Genomic DNA, 25405 nt, shown 5'->3' on the forward strand with positions numbered 1-25405 from the left:
AAGTATTGTAATGCTTTTATAATTTAACTTAAATCATAATGCTAACAAATAATACAGAAAAGATATATTTATTGTATTGTTTTTAAACTGTGAGTGTAATAATAAATGTTAACCAACGTTCGCCAAATGTATGTTTTTTACGTAAGCTTAATTCATATTTTGTAAGTATTGTATAGTTTTAAGACATACCTTACCTTACTTTAAAAGTGGTATACGATTGAGATATTTTTTCCTTAAAATAATGTTTTTTGATAATTCTTTGCTGTAAAAATAATCAAGGATCTAACACGGTACCATAGTTCTCAATAATAATAACTATATGAGAAAAGTTGATGTAACGAGGATGATGGAGCACAAATTATAAAGTTGGAATTTTATTGATAGAAAATTAATATGATTGTGGACTAAGATATCAAAATTTAGAGGCGGCAAAAATTGAATAGCCTACGGGCGGCAAATCTATAAATGCGCCACTGATCAGCAGTAGCTACGATGTTAATAATTACTAATATTTAGTTAAATAACATTAAATTGGTCGTAATAAATGAACGAGGTATGTAGTTAGCTACACGTAATGCAATAAACATCAATTGTTTAATTAAGTTAACCTTGTAACAAATTTTTGTATTCAACTCGTATACAAAATCGATTTGTTCCGGTCTTATTCCATAAGGCGTTGCGTATGCTAACTGCACACTTAATCCATTTTACGTAAGTAAATGCAACTTCTTTGGAAAAAACTTAATTTTTATGCCATACAGCTTCTCCTGGTTTTCGCGGTGTACAGCAAATTAATCTATAGAATAGAAAAAACTTTTTTGCAACAAAACACGTGTTATTAAACTTGCTAGTGTGCAAGGTAGCCTTATCACAAAAAGTGATCACTTGAGCGTGCGAAGCCGATAAAAAGGTGGAAAGTGGATTTAAAAAAAATAAATTTATGTTCATTGTAGGTATATAATAGAATTCCGCAAAGTTATCATGTTAAATTAGATTTTTTATTACGTTCTAATCACAGGTACCTCCTTGAGCTGTTAATTAAAAAAAACACGTTTAAATTAGCCGGTATTATCTTTATTATGAAGCGGTGATAGCCCAGTGGTAAGGACTTCGGTTTCGCTTTTGAGTTCGAATCCCAGCCCCTATAACTTTTCTAAGTTATGTTCGTTTTAAGTAATTAAAATATCACTTGCTTCAACGGTGTAGGAAAACATCGTGAGAAAACTTGAATGCCTGAGAGTTCGCCAAAATGTTCTCATAGGCGTGTGAAGTCCGCACCAATCCGCACTGGACCAGCGTGGTTGCTATGATGATAATGATGTTTATATGATAACTTGGACAACCGAAACACAGGTTATAAATTCTTGTTGGTCGCTGTCGCTGTCGCAGTCGCTATCGCAGTCGCTGTCGCAGTCGCAGACGCAGACGCTGTCGCAGTCGCAGTCGCAGTCGTCAGTTATAATTTAAGACTGCGTAACTAAGACTGATGCCAGACTGTGTCGTTATTAGAGTAAGTATGTACTATTGTTATTTTTGAATTATGAACGGGTAGATAAGTAAATCAATAAGAATTATGAAAAGGTTAATTGGAAAATAGATCAACAGAGAGAAAAATACTATGTAGCTCTTATATAAATATCATAAATAAATAAATATACTACGACAATACACACATCCATCTAGCCCTTATAATACAAGGATTATAAACGTACTATAGTTACAATAATGTTTAACATAGTAATTTTGAATTCACTACATTTTCCGTGAATTTTAGATAACTGATAAAAAATATTTTTGATGTTAAAATACATTTATTTTCTTAACAATTTATTTCTTCTGATTCAGCAGTAACAAATTCTGATTCATATGGGGTCAAAATATTTTAACGACAATATCTTGAATCAATCTTTATTAAAATGAGTCCCTCATTCAAATATATGTTATTTGATATACCTGTTTTTCTATAAACATGTGTTACAGAGTTAAAAGTGAAATTCAATTTTGGATATATGAAGTCCAGTCTTAGAATGTAATTTCTAAAAACTAACAGCGAAATCGAAAACGTTGAAAAGCCCATTTAGAATTTATCATAATTATGATAACTGCATCTCGCCTAGCTTCACATCCATCGCTTTGAGTATCGACTGCGTTGTAAGAGGTATTTCTGGAAAGAGTTAAAAGTAGGTAATGTATTTTATAGATTTGTTACCAATCCCCAAAACATGTTCTTAACTGCATATCTAGTTCATTATTGATCGAGGTAATATGTGCTTAATTTTGTTAGGGCTATAGTTCATTTTACTTACCAAGATCAATCCATTCATTGGGATCGTATCCGGAATCCTTGCGCGATTCCATTATGCATTGCCTCAAAGCGTAAATGATACCGTGCGTGGTCACTACGCCCATCTCCCCAACGGCTATAAATTAACAGTTTTATTTATTTATTTATTCCCATCTTACATTTTTGTCATTACAGGAAAAAGTTATTCTAATACGACAATGCAGCACGTTATGTAAATTTTAATAATATATATGTATAGTGTATATGATAAAATCCAAATTGCTATATTTGTGAGTTCACTCAGTTTTTAAGTTTTGTCGAAACCACAACTTCTTGTTGGGATTATGATGAATCGTATTGGCTTGGCAAGTATCCCCTCATTGAATGGGAAGGGCCGAAAAGTGGTTAGAGCTTCGGCTTCCAAATCGAGAGAAGATTCGAAGATTTCGATCCACCTTCAACTTTTCGAAGTTATGTGCGTTTTTAATTTAAGCAATTAGAATGTGCAATGTACAAAGCAAATGTACTTTGACGGTGAACGTAAAAATCGTGAGGAAGCCGATATGTCTAAAAGTCCTACGTAAAGTTCAGAAAGGTGCGTGAAGTCTACCAATCCACACTGGGCCAGCTTTCTTATTCTAAGAGAAAACCTATGCCCTGTAGAGGGCGTAATGGATTGATGATGATGATGACCAAGTGTTAGAGGTCACATCTCTAACTTTTCGGGGATCAAACTCGGTACCCCCAAAAGGGTAACCGACTTTCTACTAGGCTTTCACCGCTTAGCTTTTATCGAATACAAACATTTGCTACTGTTAGGCTAAAATAATTAAAATTTCAAATTTCACATCGTCCTTGTTATGGCTAGTAGGCAGCGTGTTTGTTTTTAAACGACCCGCTATTTCGGGTTTGATTGATTGACTATTGGAAAGTAGAGAAAACAGAAAAACACATTAAATATCAACATTTCATTGGTCGGTAGAAAACATTCTTCATCATCCTTATCCTATTAAAATGTCCCACACACCTTTGGACCTACCGCGTGGTAGGTCTAAATCTCTGAAACTATCGATAAGGCCAAGGCATAGGCGACAGGCAGACAGCTAACATAATTATGATAAGCAATTATCTTACAATGTTGAATAGGTAATTAAAAGAAGATCTACAAGATGAATGTAATTACATATGTACCTTTGGATCCCATAACGCCTTTGGGGTTTTTAGAGTTGTTTCTCAAGTGAACTCTGAAGTCAACTGGAATATCCCTAGCCAGACACACTTCATACTCAAGCCCTGTGTTTGTTATCAATTTGCCCGTCTTTTTATCGTAGATCAAATGCTCAGATGTCAAGTAACTAATTCCTTGTACGTAAGCACCTTCAATCTGGAAATTAAATTATTATTCATCTGCACATCCACACACTTATAAACAATGCAACCATAGCGCGATGTAAATGAACGGTAACGCCATCTACTTGCATTTTGGCACGATTATGTTGGAAAAAAGTAAAAGCCATGTTACAGTTAATTTTATACATAAAAGTGTATAATGGATTGATTGATTAATGTTATTTACCTGACCAACATCGATATTTGGATTAGCACTTAATCCAACATCCTCCAATATATCACATCTGTCCATTTGAAACTTTCCAGTTAACACATCCAATGAAACCTCCAAAATTGTAACAGCAAATGCACTATAATTTTTCAAATCAGGTTCTTTGTCAGTCATCGTATAAGTCGCCGTCAAATCAACTTGTTCATCACCAGCCTTCTTAATCAACTCTTTCCACGTTGGATTGTTCATTGTGTCTTTTAAAGGATTAAGTCGTTGCTTCAAAGTGCTACACGCTTTTATGATTGAGTAGCATACGCATTCACTCACAATACTGGAGCCTGAGAAAACGTTATTTGCAGCCACAAATGAGTAGTTAGGAATGACCGATACGTTTTCAAGTGGGATTCCCAGTTCGTAAGCGCAGACCTGAGCAGCCTTTGTATTAACTCCTTGACCCATTTCAACGCCACCAGTCGTAACCGTCACTGTGCCATCACCACGGTACACAGATACCATCGCCGTGTAGTTCCCATAAAATTGAACGGGGAACAGCATTACGTTTATTTTGATTGCCTTTTTCATCCATCTGTTGTTTTTGTTAAACGTTTTGATATATTTTAGCCTCTTTTCGTAATCAGCCTTAACTTTAAGGTTTGCTATAAGTTCTGGTAAATCATTGTCTTCTGTTCTCATATTGGTTAAACGAACATCAGTTGGATCTTTCTTTACGGCAAAGGCAATATGTTCCATAATATTTTCAATGCTAACGATACCTTCCAGTGTACCTTTAATTTAATAATTAATTGAAGAAATTATTTACTATGCCAATTTAAATAACAGTACCTGTCACATATTGATAGATCAGATTCACTCAGCATCATTAAAATACAATGCGATTTATAATAAATTAATTTGTAAAAAAATTAAACTCACCAGGTGCTCTAGCAAAAGTGTTCGAAGGTAAATCGGTAAGAACAGCGTATGTCTTCAAGTCAAAGTATTCTGTACTGTAACAGTTTGGAAAACCGCTACGAACGAAATCCAAAATATTCTCGTTGTGAGAAAAACCATCATCCTCTGTGATTGATGCGTTAAGATATTGAATCTTGCCGTTGTCGTCAACACCGACCTGATAAAAAATAATAATCATACTAATAACAACATTAAAGCGAAAGTGTGTCCGTTCGATGTCTATGTTTGGTTTAACGACAACGAAATTCTTAGTCAAATATGATGCATCTTGCTCCTGCATTCTATAGATAGACAATTATAAAAATGTAATGATAAAATATTCTTTAGCCCGGGAAAGAACTTGATCGTATTTGATCAAAGCAAAATTTTAGGTGCATGTTTGAAACGGATAAAATATGGTACTTAAAAAAGGGGACTGCTTTATTCTTTGCCCGCGAACAATTAATATCAAGACCGATACCATATTAATGACAAAAATGGGTGTCTTCAGAAACTTTTGCATGAGAAGGATCTTTTGCTAGATAAGTAAATGTTCTCGGCAAACCTAGATAATATAATCAACATTATTTGTTTTCATTTTAATTATAAAAATTGGGTGAAAATATTTATAAGGTTTAATTTGTGCTAAACCTCCATTTGGATGAAGACAAATATTTAACAGATTGATTATTATGAATAATTTATGTTGTGAATAATCAATGACAAATAACTAATTGAAATTTAGTTTAAGTTAATTTCATTACAGTTTAATGTTTTTTTTTTTATATGTATAGAGTTGACTGCAATCACACCTGATGGTAAGTGATGATGCAGCCTAAGGTAAAACGTCCTTGCCTAAAAGATGCCTTTTCCCTCTTGACTTGAAGGTACTCATATTATAGGTACTTGGGAAAATTAAAACTGGAAGGGAATTCATGATTCAATTTTCCCAAGTACGAATCCGAAACCTTTAGCAGACTTGAAGTGAGTGACTTCAAGTTAATAGCCTTGAGCAGACTTGAAGTGAGTTAAATTTATGATCAATAGTGTTTAGCAGTGGTGGACTGCTGGACTAAAGGCGTTGGGAATATACTGTATAATCACCTCGTACGAAAACCGCTGGAAGACCATCACACAGCACAAAGTTATGTTAAAAGAAAGAAATAGTTTTTCTTACCTCATATTCGCACTGGAAAGGTAATCTCCTTCCTGCAATAGTAATATTGGTCTCCAATGGTAATATGAATCTACAAGGGCGATCCATTCCCTTCGCTACAATGGCGCAAGCGCATGCTACTTGAACATTACGACTGATTTTTCCACCGAATCCGCCCCCTATGCGACGCACCTTTACATGGACACTAAAAGTTAAATATAGATTTAGTTTTTTTTTTTTGTTACCAAAACTACATCACGGTATCAAGTGTTCACACATGATGACCATATATATATATATATATGTAACTTTTAAAGATAACTGGACCTCGGCCCCCGAGCACAACGCCAGTCTTTGTTTTGCTGCGGTCGGAAGCATTACCATAGCTCCCGTACATTGGTAACCCCGACGTGATCATCGGAGCACGCAACCGACGCAAGCAAGAACACAACGCACGCAACGCACGTTCGCCAGACGCACGCCTGACGCACGCCAGATGCATCACGCACAGAGGTAAAACAGCAAGTGAACACACCGGTGTTCACTTGCTGCAGTACCGACACCGGTCAGCTGATCCTAGAACTATTCCTTTAGATTGCCGTATACCTCAAAAACATACATACTGGTACATCATAAGCCTCCGAGAGAAGTCTAAGAACACTATAGGGTCATATAGAGAACTTCCAAAGATGAATGGTGTGATCTCGGTTCCCGAACACATCACAGATCGGAGGAAGGTCTTTCTATTGTTTCGGTCGAGCGCATCACTATAGTGTAATCGTTTTTAAAGGACAATGTGAGATGGTGATAACAAAAAAAAAATAACAATCGGCTAAGTTTGTTGTGGGCTTCTTCTTGGACCCGGCAGCTTTGGAAGTAGCTTAAGTTTTAAGTTGACGAATTTATTTATCGCCATCAAGTCACTCCTATGTCATATTTTACATATAATGTACGCATCTAAAGTGCCATCTATGTGCCTATTTGAATAAAGAAATATTTGAATTTGACTTTGACTTTGAGTGATCATGCAGAACACTCGAAAATAATGCCTAATTTTTGTGCACAAATATCTAAACTAAACTCAATTGGCAATTCTTAAATATGAGGCTACTACCTCCTAAAGTTTTTCGCAATAGAACATAGTGAAAAGTATAGAAAACTCTCAATACAGCTAAGTTCAGGGTCTCATTTACAGAAGATTCAGCATCAATGTGTACTAAGCAATAAAACTTGAGTACCTATATGGTTCTCATTTAACTTAATCTTTTAGTGAAATAAAAGATTGTTATTTCTCTAAAACATAATAAAATAACAGCCTGGCACACCGAGGTGCAATTGTTGTCTTTTGATAGAAGGTCATAGGTTTGATTCCCAGCCATTAAGAATCGAATAAGGCCCACTAGCATCTGAGACGGATTATCACTTCTCACCACCAGTGATCTTCTATTATTGTAAATTCTTATCACTAGTGATTGTGATTATTGTAACTACGAGTGTAATATTATCATTGCATAAACTTACTCGCTTTCTGTCATACCCAAGCATTGTGCTACTGCAATTTGTGTCAGATCCATCCATTGTGATGTGTCAAAAACCTCCACGCCTCTATCAATAGGGATCGTGACACATGACAAAGGTTCCATGTAATAATGATACTGAGCCTTCAGCTCAAACACACCCTTAATAATTTTTTTTACATTTTCACCTCTGCCTTTTGGTTCGATCGTAGGACCTGACATAATTCGGTCACTGAATTTTTTAGCTTGATTTATAGTTAAAATTGGTGGTGTGTTTACAAGATTTTTGTATGTCACTTTAACTTTCTTTGCTGCTTGTATAGCTAAATCTTGGCTTTTGGCTACCACTATTGCTACGGGTTGTCCGTAATATTTTATATTTTGGTCAGCTAATATCTCTTCGTTTTCCGTTTGAAGTTGTATTCCGGGGAAGGTAAAAGAATTCTTTCCTGGTATATCCTTAGCTGTATACAACGCCAAACCGCCATCTAATTTCTGAAATTTAAAAATATGGAGATATAAGAACTCATTGGTTTTTTAAACGATCTGAAAGTAGCACCAAGAGAAGGGGCCTAAGAGATGATATGGTCAGGTAATGCAGAAAGAATAAAACTATATGAAATGAAAAAGTTAAATCTGTTAATTAAATAAAAAAAGAAGTAACTGAAGACCAAAAAAGAGATAATTGAATGGGAAAAAAATAATATGCATTTAAAAGGGTTGCGAATTATGTTTATTCCGGACAGAAACGAATGGTGAAAGAAAGCACGTTACGCCACATAGGGTGTGTTAAATGCAAGAAGTACTATTTTACTTTATTAATTTTAGCATCCAATCGGGAGTTTGTACTTACCAACGTATTTGCTACATCTACCGTGTCAACAGCTCCATTATGGACTGTGGATAATACAAACGCACCGTGTACTTCATTCGGCAACCGAGGTATGCTATTAACATATTGTGCTTCTCCAGAACTTTGAATTATAGCTTCCAATTTCATTACGGGCTGATTCAGAGGATACAGCTTTGGGTCCGTTTGGAAGAGTTGTGCACCGCTAGATACGGGTCGGAAGATAAGTTGACCGCCAGATTGGTATCGTGAAGAGATGATTGCATCCGGAGTTAAACTAAGAACGAACTGAAAATAGTGTGAACGATGAATAATTTAATAATATTTATTTACAGCTCAAACAACTTAACGTAGAAATTAAAAATAATTAGAGAATATTCTTAGAGCTAGTCGTGTACGGTGAGTAGTTAATATATTTCAGGGTTTGTGGGTTTTTGCTTTAAAATAAAAACATATTTAAATAGGAAATGGAAGTTTGTATAAAAGGCAAATAATTATTCAAGACATTTTAAAAGTTATATCCACGAAATTAGTATTTCGGTTATTGGTTAAAAATAATTAAGTTACGTTTTACAAAGTTCTTTAAAATAATTACCCCAAACCCTTAAATTCCCTATTTTGTTATCACTTAAATAGTTTTAATAGTTTTAGAAAACTATTAAAATTTCAAGTTTTATTCCCTATTTATTTAAACTCATTATTCTATGCTTTATTCATTGCCCGTAGCTTGCTTTCTGGATACAGGCATAGGCACCGCGGTAAACACTTTTACTCTCGCGTTACATCATAAATTCTACGCAACAGTTTCATTTAATTTTATTTACCTTGTAAAATAGTCCTATCGCCAATTTCCTTCTTGCCCAAGGAGACTGTGCTGGAGGTTTATCCATCGGTAAAATTTCTTTATTCAAAATATTTATTGCTTCTTGAACCACTTGGTTGCTGAACAAATTCTTTCCCTTCAAATATGCCTCCGTTTGGCTTGCGTGAATGAAATCGGTGGAAATGTTGCCGTAGACAATGCTTATTGAGTCAATAGTACTACCGTTGTCCATTTTAGCGCTAAACGCAGCGTTAACGATGGCTAATGCGTTTTGACTTCTCGGCATGATCTGAAACAAGTTTGAAGAGCAGTTGCTTATTGTTTTTTTAACTTTATTTACAAAGGAGGAGGAAAAGAAATAAATAAAAATTGTCTTTATTATAACGCATTTATGTAAAATGTTACATTTGTATCAAAAATTTGTTAATAAAAATGTGTGACAAAGGAGCTGGCTCAGTATAGCTGCTTATTAAAAAGCGCAGCACTAGTTTCCAGCCAGCCCCCTAAACTTTGTCGTTGTCGAATCCTCGCGACTAAACAATAACAAAACAATCATAAAAAGGGGCAATAACACATCATATAATGTATAAACAAACGCAAGTTGCACATTAACGTATAAACAAAACTTAATTACCACATCATCAAAAACAAAATGACTCAAATGTAAGTACGAGGTAAATAATAATAATAAAACCACAATCAAAACAATGAAAATAATACCTTCTATTATATAAAAAAAATCAAGAACTATGAAAATAAAAAAAAACACAAAAACTAAAAACTACACACAACAACAACTTAAAAAAAATAGAATTCAAAAAGCAGCCTGATAGCTTAGTAACGATCTCTGGCAACCTTAGAATTATGATAGCAAGTGCGAGTACGATTAGCTGCCATAAAATAAATATAAACCTACTATCAAAGAACTACTTACATCATCGAATCATCATCAAAGTACAAGGCACGAGTCTCCTCTCACAATAAGAAAGGGTTAGGCCGTAGTCAACCACACTGGCCAATTGCGGATTGGTAAACTTCATAAGTATTTCTATCTAAGTATTACAGAGGTAAAGCTAAGATCGTATACATCAATCAGAAGATGTATGTTAAGCAATGGATTAAAAATGGCAACTGGATGGTCTGATCGTTTTACTTTAACTCTACTTTATGGCTCAGAGAGCACGCTCGCAGTAACTTCCACAGTTATTATCTCTAACACCTCTTAATAGTCGTTACCATAACGTTCAACAGGTGTTACTAATTAAGAAGAAGAAGAAACACTTTATTGCACGTATAAAATATATGACGCCTAAAATATAGTGTAAAAATAAAGGTCTCCGACCACAACATCTGAGGAACACGACGCTACATGATAATGAAGCATTTATAAACAAAAACACCAATAACGCTTTTGCAATTCCAGAAGGCGGTTATCAGCTGCAGTCTATCCGAAGCTACGTTTACTAAACTGCATTGGATTAGTTCCCAATGCGGGCCCAGAAGACCAATCTGTACTTGGCTAGCATGTTGGACCGCGTCCATAACCCTTCTGATTCTGAGAGAGAAAGAGTGTGAGTGGAGACCCGTGACCTATACCCACATAAGAGCACGGAACGTATCTGTTTAAATCCTTCACTCGAGCCTGTGACCAGTATTGGTTCCTATATTAGTTAAGTGGTGGCAATTCTGTTGTTCATGAATTACATAACTGAACTAAACCAAAAGTCACATCTATCATTTTTCAGGGAATATAATTTGATAAGAACAAAACTAATTCTGGACCCGTTAATATAGTTTAGTTTACAGTACAACTGAATCGGCACTGTGGCGCTCTCCACTCTAAAGAACTAGATGGCGCCACAGAGATCCTGCATCGCGCTTATGAAGTGTTCACAAAAATTAACCTTGTATACAACTTCCAAATATAAATGGTCGGAACTCGGTCGACACACGCTCGGAGGTTGATCTTCCTATTGTTACGGTCGAGCAAATGAGAATAGCTGCTGTACAGGCACCATGGAATTATAATTGATACTATAGATTGATATTGAGCTGATGAAATCGATGATATAGGTCACTCACCTTGTAGCTTCGGAATATATGGGTAGAACCTTGCGGGGGCAGTTGAAAACTGACGATCAATTTATTCTGCATGTTGATTTTGAGGAATTGTTTCATAGAATAGGAAGTTTTAGCACCATTAACGTCACCTGTTTAATACAAAATACAAAAATTAATCTATCAGTGAATGGTCTGTCTTATTATTTGGTGAACATTTAATTTATTTAATCTTTTATCAAGAAAACCTATATATACGAGTACGTCAGCCGTGCAGACACTGCGCGTTGCATTGGTATCCGCTACCGCGTAGCTCATTTAACAGCGTTAAAAAAGTGAATATAAACAACAATTATCTAATTATAAGACCATAAACTAGTGACATCGAAAATCATATGCAAAAAGTATAGGAATCCATTGTGGGTTGTAATAAGTACTGTCCTTTATCGTATCGATTCCTAAGGAAAACCAATAAATAAACTACGACAATACACACATTGCCATCTAGCCCCAAAGTAAGCGTAGCTTGTGTTATGGGTACCAAGATTCCTGATGAATATTTTTATGAATTATTTACATAAATACTTAGAAAATATGTACATATAAACACCCAGACACTGAAAAACATTCATGCTCATCACACAAACATTTTCCAGTGGTGGGAATCGAACCCACGGCCTTGGGCTCAGAAAGCAGGGTCGCTGCAAACTGCGCCAATCGGCCGTCTAACGCTACGTCTAAACGGTAGTTTATGGACGTTTAAACTGAATCTGCCTTTCCAAATCAAAATGGTTACCTGAAATAAGTCGGCTCCGCTTACGACTTTAACTACAGGATACAATACATTTTTTTTTTAAATCATTATTAAGTAATGGACCAAGCAGATAGCACACCTGACAGTAAAAGGTAAACCCTCGCCTATAAATAGAGGTATACTTCTCAAATTCAAATTCATTTATTTCAAGTAGGCCTACTTAATAAGCACTTTTGAAACGTCAAGTATGTATTTTTGTAGTGACTCTACCACCGGTTCGGAAAGCAGATTCTACCGAGAAGAGCCGGCAAGAAACTCAGTAGTTGCTCTTTTCCAACATCAACATTTACAATCATTTTGCTATCTTGCGGGAGATGAGAGCGAGGCTGGCTGCTTCCAATCTACCTTTTCAGGGCAAGCAAGGAAAACATCCAGCAAAGTGTTGCTCTGTGTTCATAAACCTGAGGCGTAGGTCTGATGCGCCTGTAATTACACCGGCAACCACGCCCTTCAGACCGCAACATAGCATTGTACCTGCCGAACCGTCAGAAGAGTCACTACAAGTAGTCCACCACGCTCGTTAAGTACGGATTGGTGGACTCCACAAACCTTTGAGAACATTATGTAGAACTCTCAGGCATGCAGGTTTCCTCACGATGTTTTCCGTCACCGTTAAAGCAAGTGATATTTTAAAATGATAGAATTCTAAAATATTATCGATGATCGTAATAACTTACGACAGAACGTAATGCCGTTGGATCCTTTCAAAGTCAAAGTCAAAAATATCTTTATTCAAGTAGGCCCACAGGTGGCACTTTTGATGCGTACATAAGAACCACACGGTAGTGAAAATAAATAGGTACAGTACACAATGATCTATCTTCTCATATTTTTCATTTAAATTTTCGTTTTAGTTCTTTATTATTTATATCCGTATTGATTGTAATAAAAACCATATAAATAAAATCCAAGAACAATTTATTCAACAAACAAGTACTCACATAAAAAGCAAAATTTACAAAAGAAATAACAGCATTTAAAATGTAAAAATTCTCGTGCCGGTGCAGTGTAGCGACTCTATGAAATTGAACAGACTATAAGCGCTGTGGTTTTAAGTAGGGGGGTCCCGATCGATCGGTTCGATCCCCGGCAGAGGGAATATAAACCAGAGAAAATTTGGAAATTATAAATTTCCAATTTATAATTAGAACCAGAGGGTTCTAATGGTGAAATATCATATTAAACTGTATCATCACTTACCACCAGTTGAGATTGCTTAAAGGGCTAACTTATAGTTAAATATTAAAAAAAAACAATTTTTGTTTTACAAAAGAATTTAAAAAAAACTTACGTATTGTAATTGTGGCACCTATTGCTTCGAAAAGAATAAACACATCCGATGTATAGTCGTTGTCTTTGTACTTCAGCATAATGTTTCCCGCCAATGAACCGATCTGAAAATACCATTTTAGCTATATACCTAAATGCTATGTCGTATGTATAAATGTGGTCGCTAATTATGGGTCTCCTAAGCAGGCTCAGAGTCACGGGCGATAGAGAGAGCTATGCTCGGAGTATCTCTATGTGATCAAATTAGGAATAAGGTGTCCTTGGAAGAACCAGAGTTACCGACATAGCTCAACGAGTCGCGAAGTGGCAATGGGCGGGGCACATTGCTCGGAGAACCGATGGACGATGGAGTCCTCGTCATCATCATCATATAGACCCATTACCGGCCCACTACAGGGCACGGGTCTCCTCCCACAATGAGAAGGGGTAAGGGCCGAAGTCAACCACGCTTTCCCGTGCGGATTGGTGGGCCAGCAATAGATTGATTGATTGAATGATGATGATGCCTGGACTTAAAAAAAAAAAGAGTTTTTTGCAATTATTTTATTACGTACTCAGATAACCTTAACCCCTCACAAATTGGCCTTTATTATCTGTAAGGGGTGTGGCAGTATATTAAACCTAATTGGTGTCTACGTGGTTACGCCACGCTGAATCGCTTAGCGGCTCATTTTTGTCGGTAGCCAGCAACAGCCTAAGTCTCCCACCAGACCAGAAAAAAAATTAGAACTTGTGCATTCCTAAATATTCCCTGCTGGAGAGTCGAACCCGGAACTTCCCATTCACATTCATCATCCAGACTACAGCTCTCACCACTGCGCCAAAAATAAATAAAAAAAAAGTACTTATAATAAAGTAACGTTCCGAATTTTTCGCGCTTATTTTGCAGTTTATAAGTTTGGTTATTATAATTCATTATGGCATCTGCAGAAGGGTTAAACCCCCAATTCGGCCCTACGGTGGGCCCCTTTAGGCTTTGTACTCTTTTGTTGAGGCCCTACGGGACCCAAACGTTTTTATCCTTTTTTTACGAATGTTATCAGCTGTTATCCGTCGCTTCATATATTTTTGGACTGCTTATCTTTTAATTCTTTATATTTCCTGAGTTTACGTTAAATAAATAAATAAATAAATTTGTTAATGCTTATGCATATGCAGCCAAGCTTGTAACTCGAGACATAAAATCCAAGATAAGATAATTTTTCTTTTCAGACTTTCTTCATAAAGCAATTACTCAATGCCTAATGTAAATAAATAACTGTAGAGTATCAAGAGGTTGTCAAACTGTATGAAATCTGTCAGCCGGCAGATGCCTTGGCTCTGGATGTAACCTAGCTTCTCCCACACGAGATGCCTATTACTGGGGTATTAAGAGGCAGACCGTTTGGAGTTGTGGCGCTACTCTGGCGGAAAATACCAAATGCTAATCACAGGTTTCCTTAGACATAGTGGAGTAGAATTTAGGTGAAAATTAGGTAAGCGAAAATATCTAACCCTAGAACAACTAGGGCCCACTTAATTTGTCTAGAAAAAAAAGAAAAAAAAGAGGTGAGCGCAAGCCTCATGTGTGCCTGTAAATACACCGGTAACCAATCCTTTCAGAAATATGCATATATGTAGTGCTTCCGTACATTAGCTCAGTCATAAAACGCCCTTCCACTTCAAGACCAGTCTTCGAACAGTACGTGATGATACAGCTCCGTAACGTGGTCGCTGAGAAGTGTCAGAAGAAGGCTCAGAGTCACTCAGCGGGTGATGGAGAGAGCTATGCTCGGGGTATCACTACGTAATGGGCGAGATCCGTAGAAGAACAAGAGTTACCGACATAGCTCAAAAAATACAATGGACGGGACGTATAGCCCAGAGAACCGATGGAAACTGGGGTTCGAAGGTACTGGAATTTTGACCTCGAACCGCCAAACGCAGCGGTGGTAGACCCCTGACGAGTTGGACACATGCTATCCACCCAACCCACCCAACTATAACCCAAGCGGCAAAAGAACGTGATATTTGAAACTCCCTACAAGATGAAAAGACCTATCCTGTCCCTAAGACCCACGGGTCTTAGGGACAGGACGTCCATTGGCTGATAAGATGATGATGACTACTAACTTAATTTCTGAGTTGAAGGTTAATTTAATGTTTTTTTAAACCAAAGATACTGAACGATAGTTAAAAGAGGATGAGTAGAGTATTAAAAATATAAGCAAATAAAATATCAATCTAATAAATTGTTTGAACACATTTGTTATTTCAGCTGTATCTTGCGACAAACAAATTATCTGTACGCACTTGTTGTTTTGTATGCTACTTATACTCATCCAAACGGACGTATAATTTAAGCGTTTGAAGGTCATCAGGTCGTTTACTCTACTGTCTACTTTCCTGTCCCAATACGAAGGAAAAACTAGGATTCTAAGAAGTAGTAAATCAAAACGAGTTTTTGAACGATTACGTCTCCAAGCGGTAAAATTTTAAATTTTAAAAAACCCCGACTAAAATACATGTACATTATTCTTCTAGCCCTTTCATTTGATACCCATATTGAGAGGGTTTTGAAAAAATATGTAATCCGCCATTTTGTGGCAGCGGCCATTTTGAACGTATTTTCTTCAAACTCTCGACTTCTTTCACCTTCTCTTTCTAAATAAATTCAAAATCGGTTCATCCGTTCAGGAGCTCTTATTTTCGTTAGAGGTAACTCTTTATTTTTTTTTACACAGAGAATCGTATAAAGCTGAAAACCATTTCTACAGAAATATCTATGGTCATCATCATCATCATCATCACCATGTCAACCATTGGACGTCCACGTCCACTGCTGCATATAGGTAGGTCTTTTGTAGGGAGTTCCAAATACACCGGTCGTATGCCGCTTGAGTCCAGCGGCATACCTGCGACTCTGTTGATGTAATATAAAGTACCACCACGTTGGCGGTCTACCAACGCTGCTTAACCGCAACGGCTGATTGAACGCGCAGTGGGCAGCTTTCTGAGTCTATGGCCGTGGGTTCGATTCCCACAACTGAAAAATGTTGGTGTGTTAAACAAGAAAGTTATTTTTTTTATTATTTAACTCTTCATTTGTACACCACTATGAAGTTAGGAAAAAAAACAATAGAAATACAAAGACAGAAGTAGGAATTTTTTTCAGTGTCTGGGTTTTAATATGTATTTATTTATGTATAATATTCATAAAAATATTTATCAGTCATAGTAGTACACATAACACAAGCTACGCTTACATTGGGGCTAATTGGCGATGTGTGTATCATAGTATATTAATTTATTTATTAGTATATTTATTGAGTTTACTCACCTTCCGTACTGGAATTTGTGCGATCCAGTCAAAATGCTTCGCGAATTGTTCTAAATAGGCGAATCCATCCACATTCCTTGCAGATTTCTTGAATATACCCATGGCGTCTTCGATAGAGACGTTAGCTCCAAGAACTAGGTTCTGGTCAAAGGTGTACAGCTTCAAGCAGGTCAAGCCGCTGATGTCCACCAGAACTGGCGGATACTCAAAATTTTTGTTAACAGCTGTAAGAAAAGGGTTCATTTGAATTAATGCCACCGACAAATCTTTAATTGATATCATTGAACTGTGAGTTTCATATCATGTGGTATCATCAATATCAACCCATTAGTGGCGTTTACACAGGTCTCCAAATGAGAAGGGTTTTGGTTGTAGTCCACCACACTACCTTAGAGTGAATTGGTGGACTCCACACGCCTTAGAAAACATTATACCAGAGAGCTCTTGGCATGCAGGTTCCCTCGCGTTTTTTTCATCATCGTGAAACAATTAATGTTTTGAGTACTAAGATTAAAACCGCAAAAATGAGACCGAAATCCGTATGCCATATATTATGAGTCTGTGTGTATGTCATGTGACATAAAATGTTTATTGGAAGTGTTCGCGTAGGCAAAACATGTGACACGTGTGTCATAAATACGCTATTTTCAGACAGACGTTTCTATCCTGCCCCGATGCCCAAAATAAGATTTTTCCACAATCCACCCCTGTAGCCATGGTGTGGTAATTGAGTAGGTTTGACGAAACTATTTTACATAGACCAGCCCTCATATGAACTGGTGGTATAATGAATTACTTAAATAAAATACGACGACGACGCACTTGCAACTTTTTTGATAACCTCAATAGTGTACTGATAATTTAATACACATATTTAGGTCGTTGGAGAACTCTCAATAACTAACAGAATAAACTAAATCAAGGAGGCAGGTTAACTAAATATAATTTATTCTAAAACCAAACCCGGAAAAACGTGTAAACAAGCTCTAAAGATGTGGGTGATTACCGCGACCAATCGGCAATCACGGTAATATTATAATGATAAAAGACGCCAGCATGCAATGCGAACCATTTTATAATAGACCTACATGTTCTTCAGATATAACCATTATCCATTTTATTTGTATTTGAAACCACTTTTTAGTTATGATTCACAAAGTATTCCGTGTAAATAAGATATCTAAAGAAGTTTTTTTTAAAGTATGGCTTACCTTTCCCAGTATTTCCATCAATAAACATATATGTTTCGGAACTGTAACGATTCATCGTCTCAGATATCTGATTCTCCTCAAAGATTTTAACAAAGGTAGTTTTCCCGAAATTTATAATGATTCTCTCACGACTAATCGGTGCATTAATTAAACTCCAATCGCCGTCACTGCATGTGGAGCATTTGCGATCGCAAGTTTTGGTTTCATCTTTACAGCAAGTAAGTTCTTCTATATCTTCGACTTGTTTGCAGAGTTTGGGACTGGCATCTGTCGCGAACGATTTGATTGTGTCCAAGATTGGTCTGTATCCGGTACATCGGCAAGTGTTGCAGCCAAATGAGTTCTCTAACTCGGCCATACTCAGGCCTTTATCTACGAGGCTGCAAGTTTTTAAAAGACGAAGTTATAATAAGCTTAACTAATACTATTTTAAAATCGTTTGACCACGGTTGTGCACTGTTTAGGTCTTGGTCTTATAAGTGGGAGGTCCCAAGTAGTCCACCTGGCTATTGGGAATTTATAATTACTAAATGTTCTCTGCTCTGTGGTCAGAGGCTGCGGCAGCAGCTAACTACTCTATCCACAAAGACGTTTCGCCCAGCGAATGAGTGTTTCAGTAAGATGCCGCATAGAAACCAATTATGGCTATGGATTTACTATAATTGGCATACTCCTAAAAGCTTAACCCACTACCTACTTAGACTGCATCATCATTCACCCCCAGGTAAGATTGCAGTCAAGGGTTAACTTTTATTGGAAAAATCTTTTAGACTTTATTGTTTTCAAAAGTAGTACCGATACAAAAACTTATTACACAAGTAAACATAAGGTATCGATAATATCTGTGGGTTCTACATTCGAATTTTAGTATTCATAAATCGAAGACGGTGTGGGTTAATTAACCGATTTGCGTTATTAATGGGAATGTTTATCTGTATTTTTAAAAAGGATATGAAACCTTTCTATTTCATCATATCAAGTATCAACCCATTACCGGCTCACTACAGGGTATGGATCTCCTCTCACTATACGGTTTAGGCCGTAGTCCACGTTTCTGGTCCAGTGCGTATTGGTGGACTTCTAATGTCTTTAAGAATAATTCCTCATGATGTTTTTCCGTCTCCGTTGAAGCAGGTGATATTTCAATTGTTTAAAACTCGCATAATTTATAAAAATTATGTGCGTGCTGGGATTCGAACTCAAACCCCCAAAACTATAACCGAAATTCTAATCACTGAGCTATCACCGCTCCAGTGGCGTGCACTTGGTTTCTTACCAGGGTATGCATACAGCAGGAAAATTGCATAAAACGACAAATATCCTCCTCTTATACCAGTCATATATAAATTTTTGGGGAGGCAGTGCATTTGTGCATGTATGAAGTGCACGCCACTGCACCGCTATCTGTTTACAATTACTTACCTTGTTAAATGCATAACCCATCCCGGAGTACAAAATCCGCACTGGGTGCCGTTAAAAGCTGCTATGCGTTTCTGAACTACGCTGTATCCCTTCCGTCGGTTGCCCACTCCCTCTATAGTAGTAATGTCCCATCCGTGACAGGAGAATATAAGCACCAGACACTAAAAAAAGTAACATTATTCTTATCTACTATTTGTTTAACACGGTTAATAATGCAATGTTACGTTAGGGAAACCGTTGTTAATTCCAAGAGTAACTACTAATTTGAGAGTAAGTCCAGAGCGTAGCTACGGTGTTCTATCTAGAAACCTTAATGTAGTGACGAAACGTTTAGGATGACAGCATACCTCTTCGTTTATAACTCTAACTCTGCTTTTCACACCTCGCGAGACACTAAGATTAAAGCTATTACATTATAATAGCTTTAATTTTAGCTTACAGTTATTAAACTTCGTTCTTAATGCAAAAGTTTTAATTTTGAAGTTAATTTGTTGTATTTGAAACTAAATAAAGAATTGATTTTGTATTCTACTACGGTGTGTATTCTTCTTTTTTATCATTATCAGCTCAAAATAACTTTTTAGAGATATTTTGTTTTGAGTGAGCAAGAGACGTCCACCAATTGGCATCTATGCTGGTGCTGGACTAGGCCAGCTTCTTGGAAAACAGCCTTAACCCTTCTCATTGTAGGAAGAGACCAGTGCCCTCTTGTGGATCTGTAATTTGTTGATATAATAATGATGATGATGATGGCAGGATGTTTACGAGAACAGTAATGACTTACGGAATTAACGGAGAAAGTCTCAACAGTGCCACTGGTCTCCCTTTGCGCAGTCACATTCACAATGCAGGCTCCGCACACTCCCTGCTTGCACATGGCCTTTGTTCCGGAGTGACCCAGGTGGTACGTCAAGTATGTGTACAAGGTCGTCTCCCAGTGAAGGTCGTTGGTAACTGAAAAACCATTTTTAACCACCATTCTTAGTAGACATTATAAGCTTAATTTGCGCCGTCCATGGAACCCCTTCAGGTATATAACGTGTAAATGAAAACCGAAATATTACTTCGCAGGCTAAGAGGCCGTCTCTGAGACCTGTGAAACAAATGGCTAACAGTTTTTGAGAAAACCACTGCCATAGTTTTTACTGAAAAAAACAGATACAGCCCTAACATCACATGCAAAAGTAAGATCAAGTGACTCCTGCAACTATTAATATCTATGATAAAAGTATTCATCGCGAAGCATAGGTACTATGCGCGTGTCAGTATATTATCATCAATAGGGTTGGCATAAGTATACACTTAAAATATTTTTAATTCGATTGTATGGAATAATAAAAATGCTTCTTTCGATTTAATATTTTTGCCGGGCGATTCCTTATGAAATATACTAATGCACGGGTTTTTATTCCACTACTATTTAGCAATCTGTAATTTTATCTGGTGATAAGTGTTGATGCAGTCTGAAATGGTAGAGGGCTAATCTGTGAGGATCATTTATATTAAAACCGAATGGTTCCTAATGATTGTAATTATAACTAGTTATATTTTTAAGTAGCTTTCCGTATGACTAACTATTTAGACGGCGCACGCAGATAACGCAGTTCATTAATATTCTTATCCGGATTGCATTACTTCAGGCTTCTATAGGTGATATTTTTTTTTTTATCACCATAATAGCTTTTGAGTTGAATCGGCATATACTCAAATCTTTACTCTAAAAAGTATTTTATTTATCTCTCGATTAATTTTGAATGAAACAGATCGTTTTTATAAATCAAAAACTTTACAATATAATGCATGAAACGCAACATTGTGTGAACGAGCTCTAAAGAGACGCAGGTGCGGCAAATTACGGTAATCACTACAAAAGACTCCAGCAAACATATGATTTTAAAACATAGCGATGTGTAATATTTTTTCTTGTGTTTTCTACCAAGCTGAAAATTACCTGACAATGACAATAAAAATGTGTCGTATTTTGTTTTGAATTCTATTTTTATGATGTCATTGCTTGACAGCGATTTCAACAGATGAAGGAGAGATTTTTAACAAAATGTATGTCCCGTCCCACTGTTTTATGTACTCTCCGAGCATGGACGCAAGAGTGAAAATAATATCACGCGATAACTAATGAACCAATTTCAATGAAATTCGGAATGGAATAAATTATATCTATGGATACACATATTTTACTTTTTTCGCGGAAATATTTAAGGTTCCCGAGGGATTCCTAAAAACCCAAAAAAACGCGGTCGAATGGCGGACAAAAGCTAGTAATAAATACATAAAACAAAATTTGATATATGTACCTATTACCTCGTCATAAATAATTCAGTTAATTTCAAACCATTATGTAACGGTAAATAGTTGTAACATTGCCTACATAGATAAGAGTCAAGAATATCTTATTGACTGAGGCCGAGGGTACGGAGCCCCGCCCCTTAAATCCTTGAGTTAAATTATACTTTCTATTGTCTTTATGTCTGTGTATTGTCTGCCTCTCAGCAGGGCTGGCACGGGCAGGAGACAATATATATATCCCCCGCTTATATCCCGTGACAAGGGATATAATAAACGTGTCCACCTGCTAAAGTACGGGAATATAGAATAGGAGAAGTTTACACATTATTATATTATATATTTTGATATTATTTCCACTTGCGCCAGTGTTCTGAGAGTTGATAAAGCTCTGGGAGAAGATACATTTATATCCTTTCCCAGAGGACATAATTTTCTCCTGCCCATGATAGCCGTTCAGGGCTACCTGCACGGTAAGCAGTGCGGTATTTTAAATAGAAGTAAAGTAATAGACAAATCAGTAACTGCTTTCTACAATATCGTTTAAAGAGAAATAAAACAGTTTGGTTTTACGGAATCGCCATCTTTTATTTATTTCCTATGTAGGAAAACCACGCCTATTTTACTAAGTCTTATTTTCCTGACAACTTTGATGTGAGAGTCTAGCTCTGGTTCTTTCTTTATTAGTATCTTCTTTATTCTTTATCTTATTTTCTTCTTTATCATTATCTTCTTTATTCTTTATCTTATCTTTAGTTAGCTATATTCGACATTTTAGTTTTTCAAAACAGAAGAAGGTTTGACAGTGTATACTTTCAATTGTCAAAGCCTACAGGCTTATTCCGGTGATTTCATTGATTCAATTGTACAAAAATCTCCAATTTTAATGTTCTGTGATCCGATAACGAGACAATTCGTTATAATAAAACTTTCATACGTTTTTCCTATTGTTAGTGTCGTTTTCTCTACAAAAGTAGAATTAGGCGTAAGATTAGGCGTTATGAAATTTTTATTATCTGTTACGCCAAAGAAGTATAACTTCTAACGCGTGTACAATAAGTAGCTACACGCACGTCTTTTTTTTACCTGTTCGTCGCTGTTTCTCACGCGTTTATAATTAATGGGTAGAATGGAATGTTAAACTACTTGAAGGGTTTCCGCAACTAATGGATTTAATAAGAGTCTCCTGCACGTATTTTTATTTCAAAATGTCTTTATATCTTACATCATACTATTGACACCTATAGGTCTAGGGCTAATTATTTTTTGTCATAATATAATTTAATGTTGCTTATTTATAATAGGTCGATGTGTCTGTGGGTGGTGTTCTTCTTGATAGAGGCGATGTGTTATGATTAATTCGAAGTATGTTTGTTTCTGTCCCTTTTTAACTAAGCAGCCAATCAACCTGATTTTTTCATACAATTGATAAGATGGAGAGTAGGTATAGTAGACTTTTTATCCCAAGACTTTTTATCCACAATGGCTAATCACAATTCTGAAGTCCAGAAAATTGTTTGACTTTGACACTATGCTTTGGTAAGTTGGGGGTAAAGCAAATAATAACAAACGCTGCGCGATATGAGGCGTGTAATATCTATCTACAGCCAGCCGAAACTGTAATTATGTATATTATTTACAGCTACTATTTGTATTTTGTGTCTAACCTTGACAAGATTTCGTTTATATTTTACACTTGCATTATTCTTATGTTATGAAATATTAATTAATGCTTCACGCTTAGTAGCGCAGAAGGGAAAATATTCATATAAATATAGCTTAATATTAATTTACTGTGAGATGGTAATAACAAAAAAAAAATATCCGGCTAAGTTTGTTGTGGGCTCTTCTTATACCAGGGCGCGTTTGGAACCCTCGTAACTCTAGATTTAAGTTGGCAAACGAAGTTATCACCATCACCTTACAATTATGTAAACATATATGAATGAACGTTTCATAAGTGCCTGTGATAGGCCTACATGAATAAAGAAATTTTGAATTTGAATTTTGAGTTTATCAAATTCAAAGTCTTACAGACTGGAAGAATGAATGAATGAATGAATGCACTAACTGACAGATCTATCAACGTATAGGTCAATCAATAGGTGTGATGTGGCTTACAGATAGCTGTTATTATAGATTAACAATCCACTAAGGATTTATGAAATTTTTATCCCCTAAGGGGGCAAAAATAGGGCTTTGAAAATCGGACAGACTACCATCATGATTGCCGTCAAAAGACAGAAGCTAAAGCTAGCTAGGACTAGTTTACCACCGTTTATCACTACACGAATAATGTTTTATCTACTTGTATGCAATCCACTGCTTTATCAACTTTTCGAGAAAGTTGAAAAAGCTGTGAGGAAACATACAATAATTTTATACTCTCCCCGGGATAGCAGTTAAATGACTAACCTAAACTTTTTTAATTCCACTCCACAAATTAGTTGTGGAGTGGAATTAAAAAAATGTTTAGATTCGAAGGGTATTCTCAAACACGAAATGTACCAACCAGTAGACTACAACCTTTCATTATATGACAAGTATTCTTTATATTTATAAACAAAAACTTATATAAATACCTGTACATTTTTCCCCGTTTACAGTAAACTCAATGCAAGTCATAACTATAAAGACACCAATTCTGAACTAAGGCCTTCTTCCTTTGATGTATATTTTACGTATGTAACGCTCTCAACATATTCGTATGAAACGGTCTGACGCGTCTGTGACGTTGCGAATATCCGTATTGTACCTATAAAGGTTCATTCATACTAGACCGTGGCGGGGACGATCCGTGCCCCGTACAAGATACGGGCGAGACACGAATCCAAAACATCGCGAACATTTTATATGTAGCAGTTTATAGTTAGTATAGTTTTTTTTATTAATCTTCATTACCTTTTAGTTATATATAAATAATTTCTTTTAACTAGCTTGATGAGCCTTGATGCCTAAAATAAAGATTATTATCACTCACTCACCTGGTGGTACGTGATGATGCACTCTAAGCTAGTAGCGGGCTAACCTGTCAGGGAGTATGGTAGTCATACCCCTAAAAAATTTCTACGCGACTTCGCAACGGAACACCTAATAGCCTAACGGCACGTTTTTGTCGGCAGGGTTGTAACTAGCCACGGCCAAAGCCTCCCACCAGACCAGACCAGAGAAAATTCTGAAATAATAAATTCCTAAATTGCCTCTGCCGAGAATCGAACACGAGACCTCCTACTTAAATTCACAGCGCTCACCATTTCGCAGAGAGGTCGTCAAACTCAAAAATCTTCAACAGTAAAAACACAATACCTAACAATTACAGTCTTTCTTATATTCTGTTTCTGAACGAGACTCGGCCGTACTTAGCCTAAAATAATATCTCGTACGAGGCACGACTATTTCTCGTCACCGTCTTGTATGAATCATCCTTAAGCCGTGCCAATAAAGAAACGAGTTCAGAATCACGACTTGTTTAAGTCTGATATTTAAAAAAAGTATTAATTAAAACATGTGATTGCATCAAATCATGAGAAAAAAAAGGATTTCAATTCTCATTTAGTGAATAACCATAAACCTCAGAATTTACACTAGACGCGCCGGGATATAGTCGTGCCTCGTACGATATTTAGTCGTACCTCGTACGAGATATTATTTTAGGCTAAGTAAGGCAGAGTCTCGTTCGAAAAACGGACGCGACACGGTAAATATTTTTTATATTAATAATTGACGGAGCAAACAGAACGGCCGGGCAAATGCATATATAATATTCTCTCATATTATTAGACTTCTCTTTAATCTCTCTCTCAGTTGTAGAGCACACCACGCTGCTTTAATGTGGATTGTCGGTCTAA

General features: G+C 36.4%; 1 protein-coding gene across 1 annotated transcript; it reads right to left on the reverse strand.

The window, feature by feature from the left end:
- Nucleotides 1-1990: 1990 nt before the first annotated feature.
- On the reverse strand, nucleotides 1991-24182 carry LOC120631558 (abscisic-aldehyde oxidase-like). Its single transcript, XM_039901190.1, has 16 exons — nucleotides 24140-24182; nucleotides 20041-20210; nucleotides 19257-19417; nucleotides 17835-18214; nucleotides 16624-16847; nucleotides 13306-13408; nucleotides 11225-11352; nucleotides 9144-9431; nucleotides 8323-8607; nucleotides 7474-7964; nucleotides 5974-6157; nucleotides 4779-4974; nucleotides 3861-4630; nucleotides 3476-3668; nucleotides 2307-2420; nucleotides 1991-2164 (listed from the first exon to the last, which is right to left on the reverse strand). Exons 1-16 carry the CDS (start codon nucleotides 24180-24182, stop codon nucleotides 2094-2096), a joined length of 3801 nt encoding a protein of 1266 aa, XP_039757124.1. The 3' UTR covers nucleotides 1991-2093.
- Nucleotides 24183-25405: the final 1223 nt, after the last annotated feature.

The sequence above is a fragment of the Pararge aegeria genome, chromosome 18 (genome assembly GCF_905163445.1).
Source record: "Pararge aegeria chromosome 18, ilParAegt1.1, whole genome shotgun sequence".
In the NCBI taxonomy this organism is placed as follows: domain Eukaryota; kingdom Metazoa; phylum Arthropoda; class Insecta; order Lepidoptera; family Nymphalidae; genus Pararge; species Pararge aegeria.

Coding starts and splice junctions, on each gene's coding strand:
- LOC120631558 (XM_039901190.1), bottom strand. CDS start 24,182: ATGACTTGCATTGAGTTTACTGTAAACGGGGAAAAATGTACAG. Junction 13,409..16,623: donor CACAAATTCCAGTACGGAAG/GTGAGTAAACTC, acceptor TGGTATTTTCAG/ATCGGTTCATTGGCGGGAAA. Junction 4,631..4,778: donor CACTTTTGCTAGAGCACCTG/GTGAGTTTAATT, acceptor ATTAAATTAAAG/GTACACTGGAAGGTATCGTT.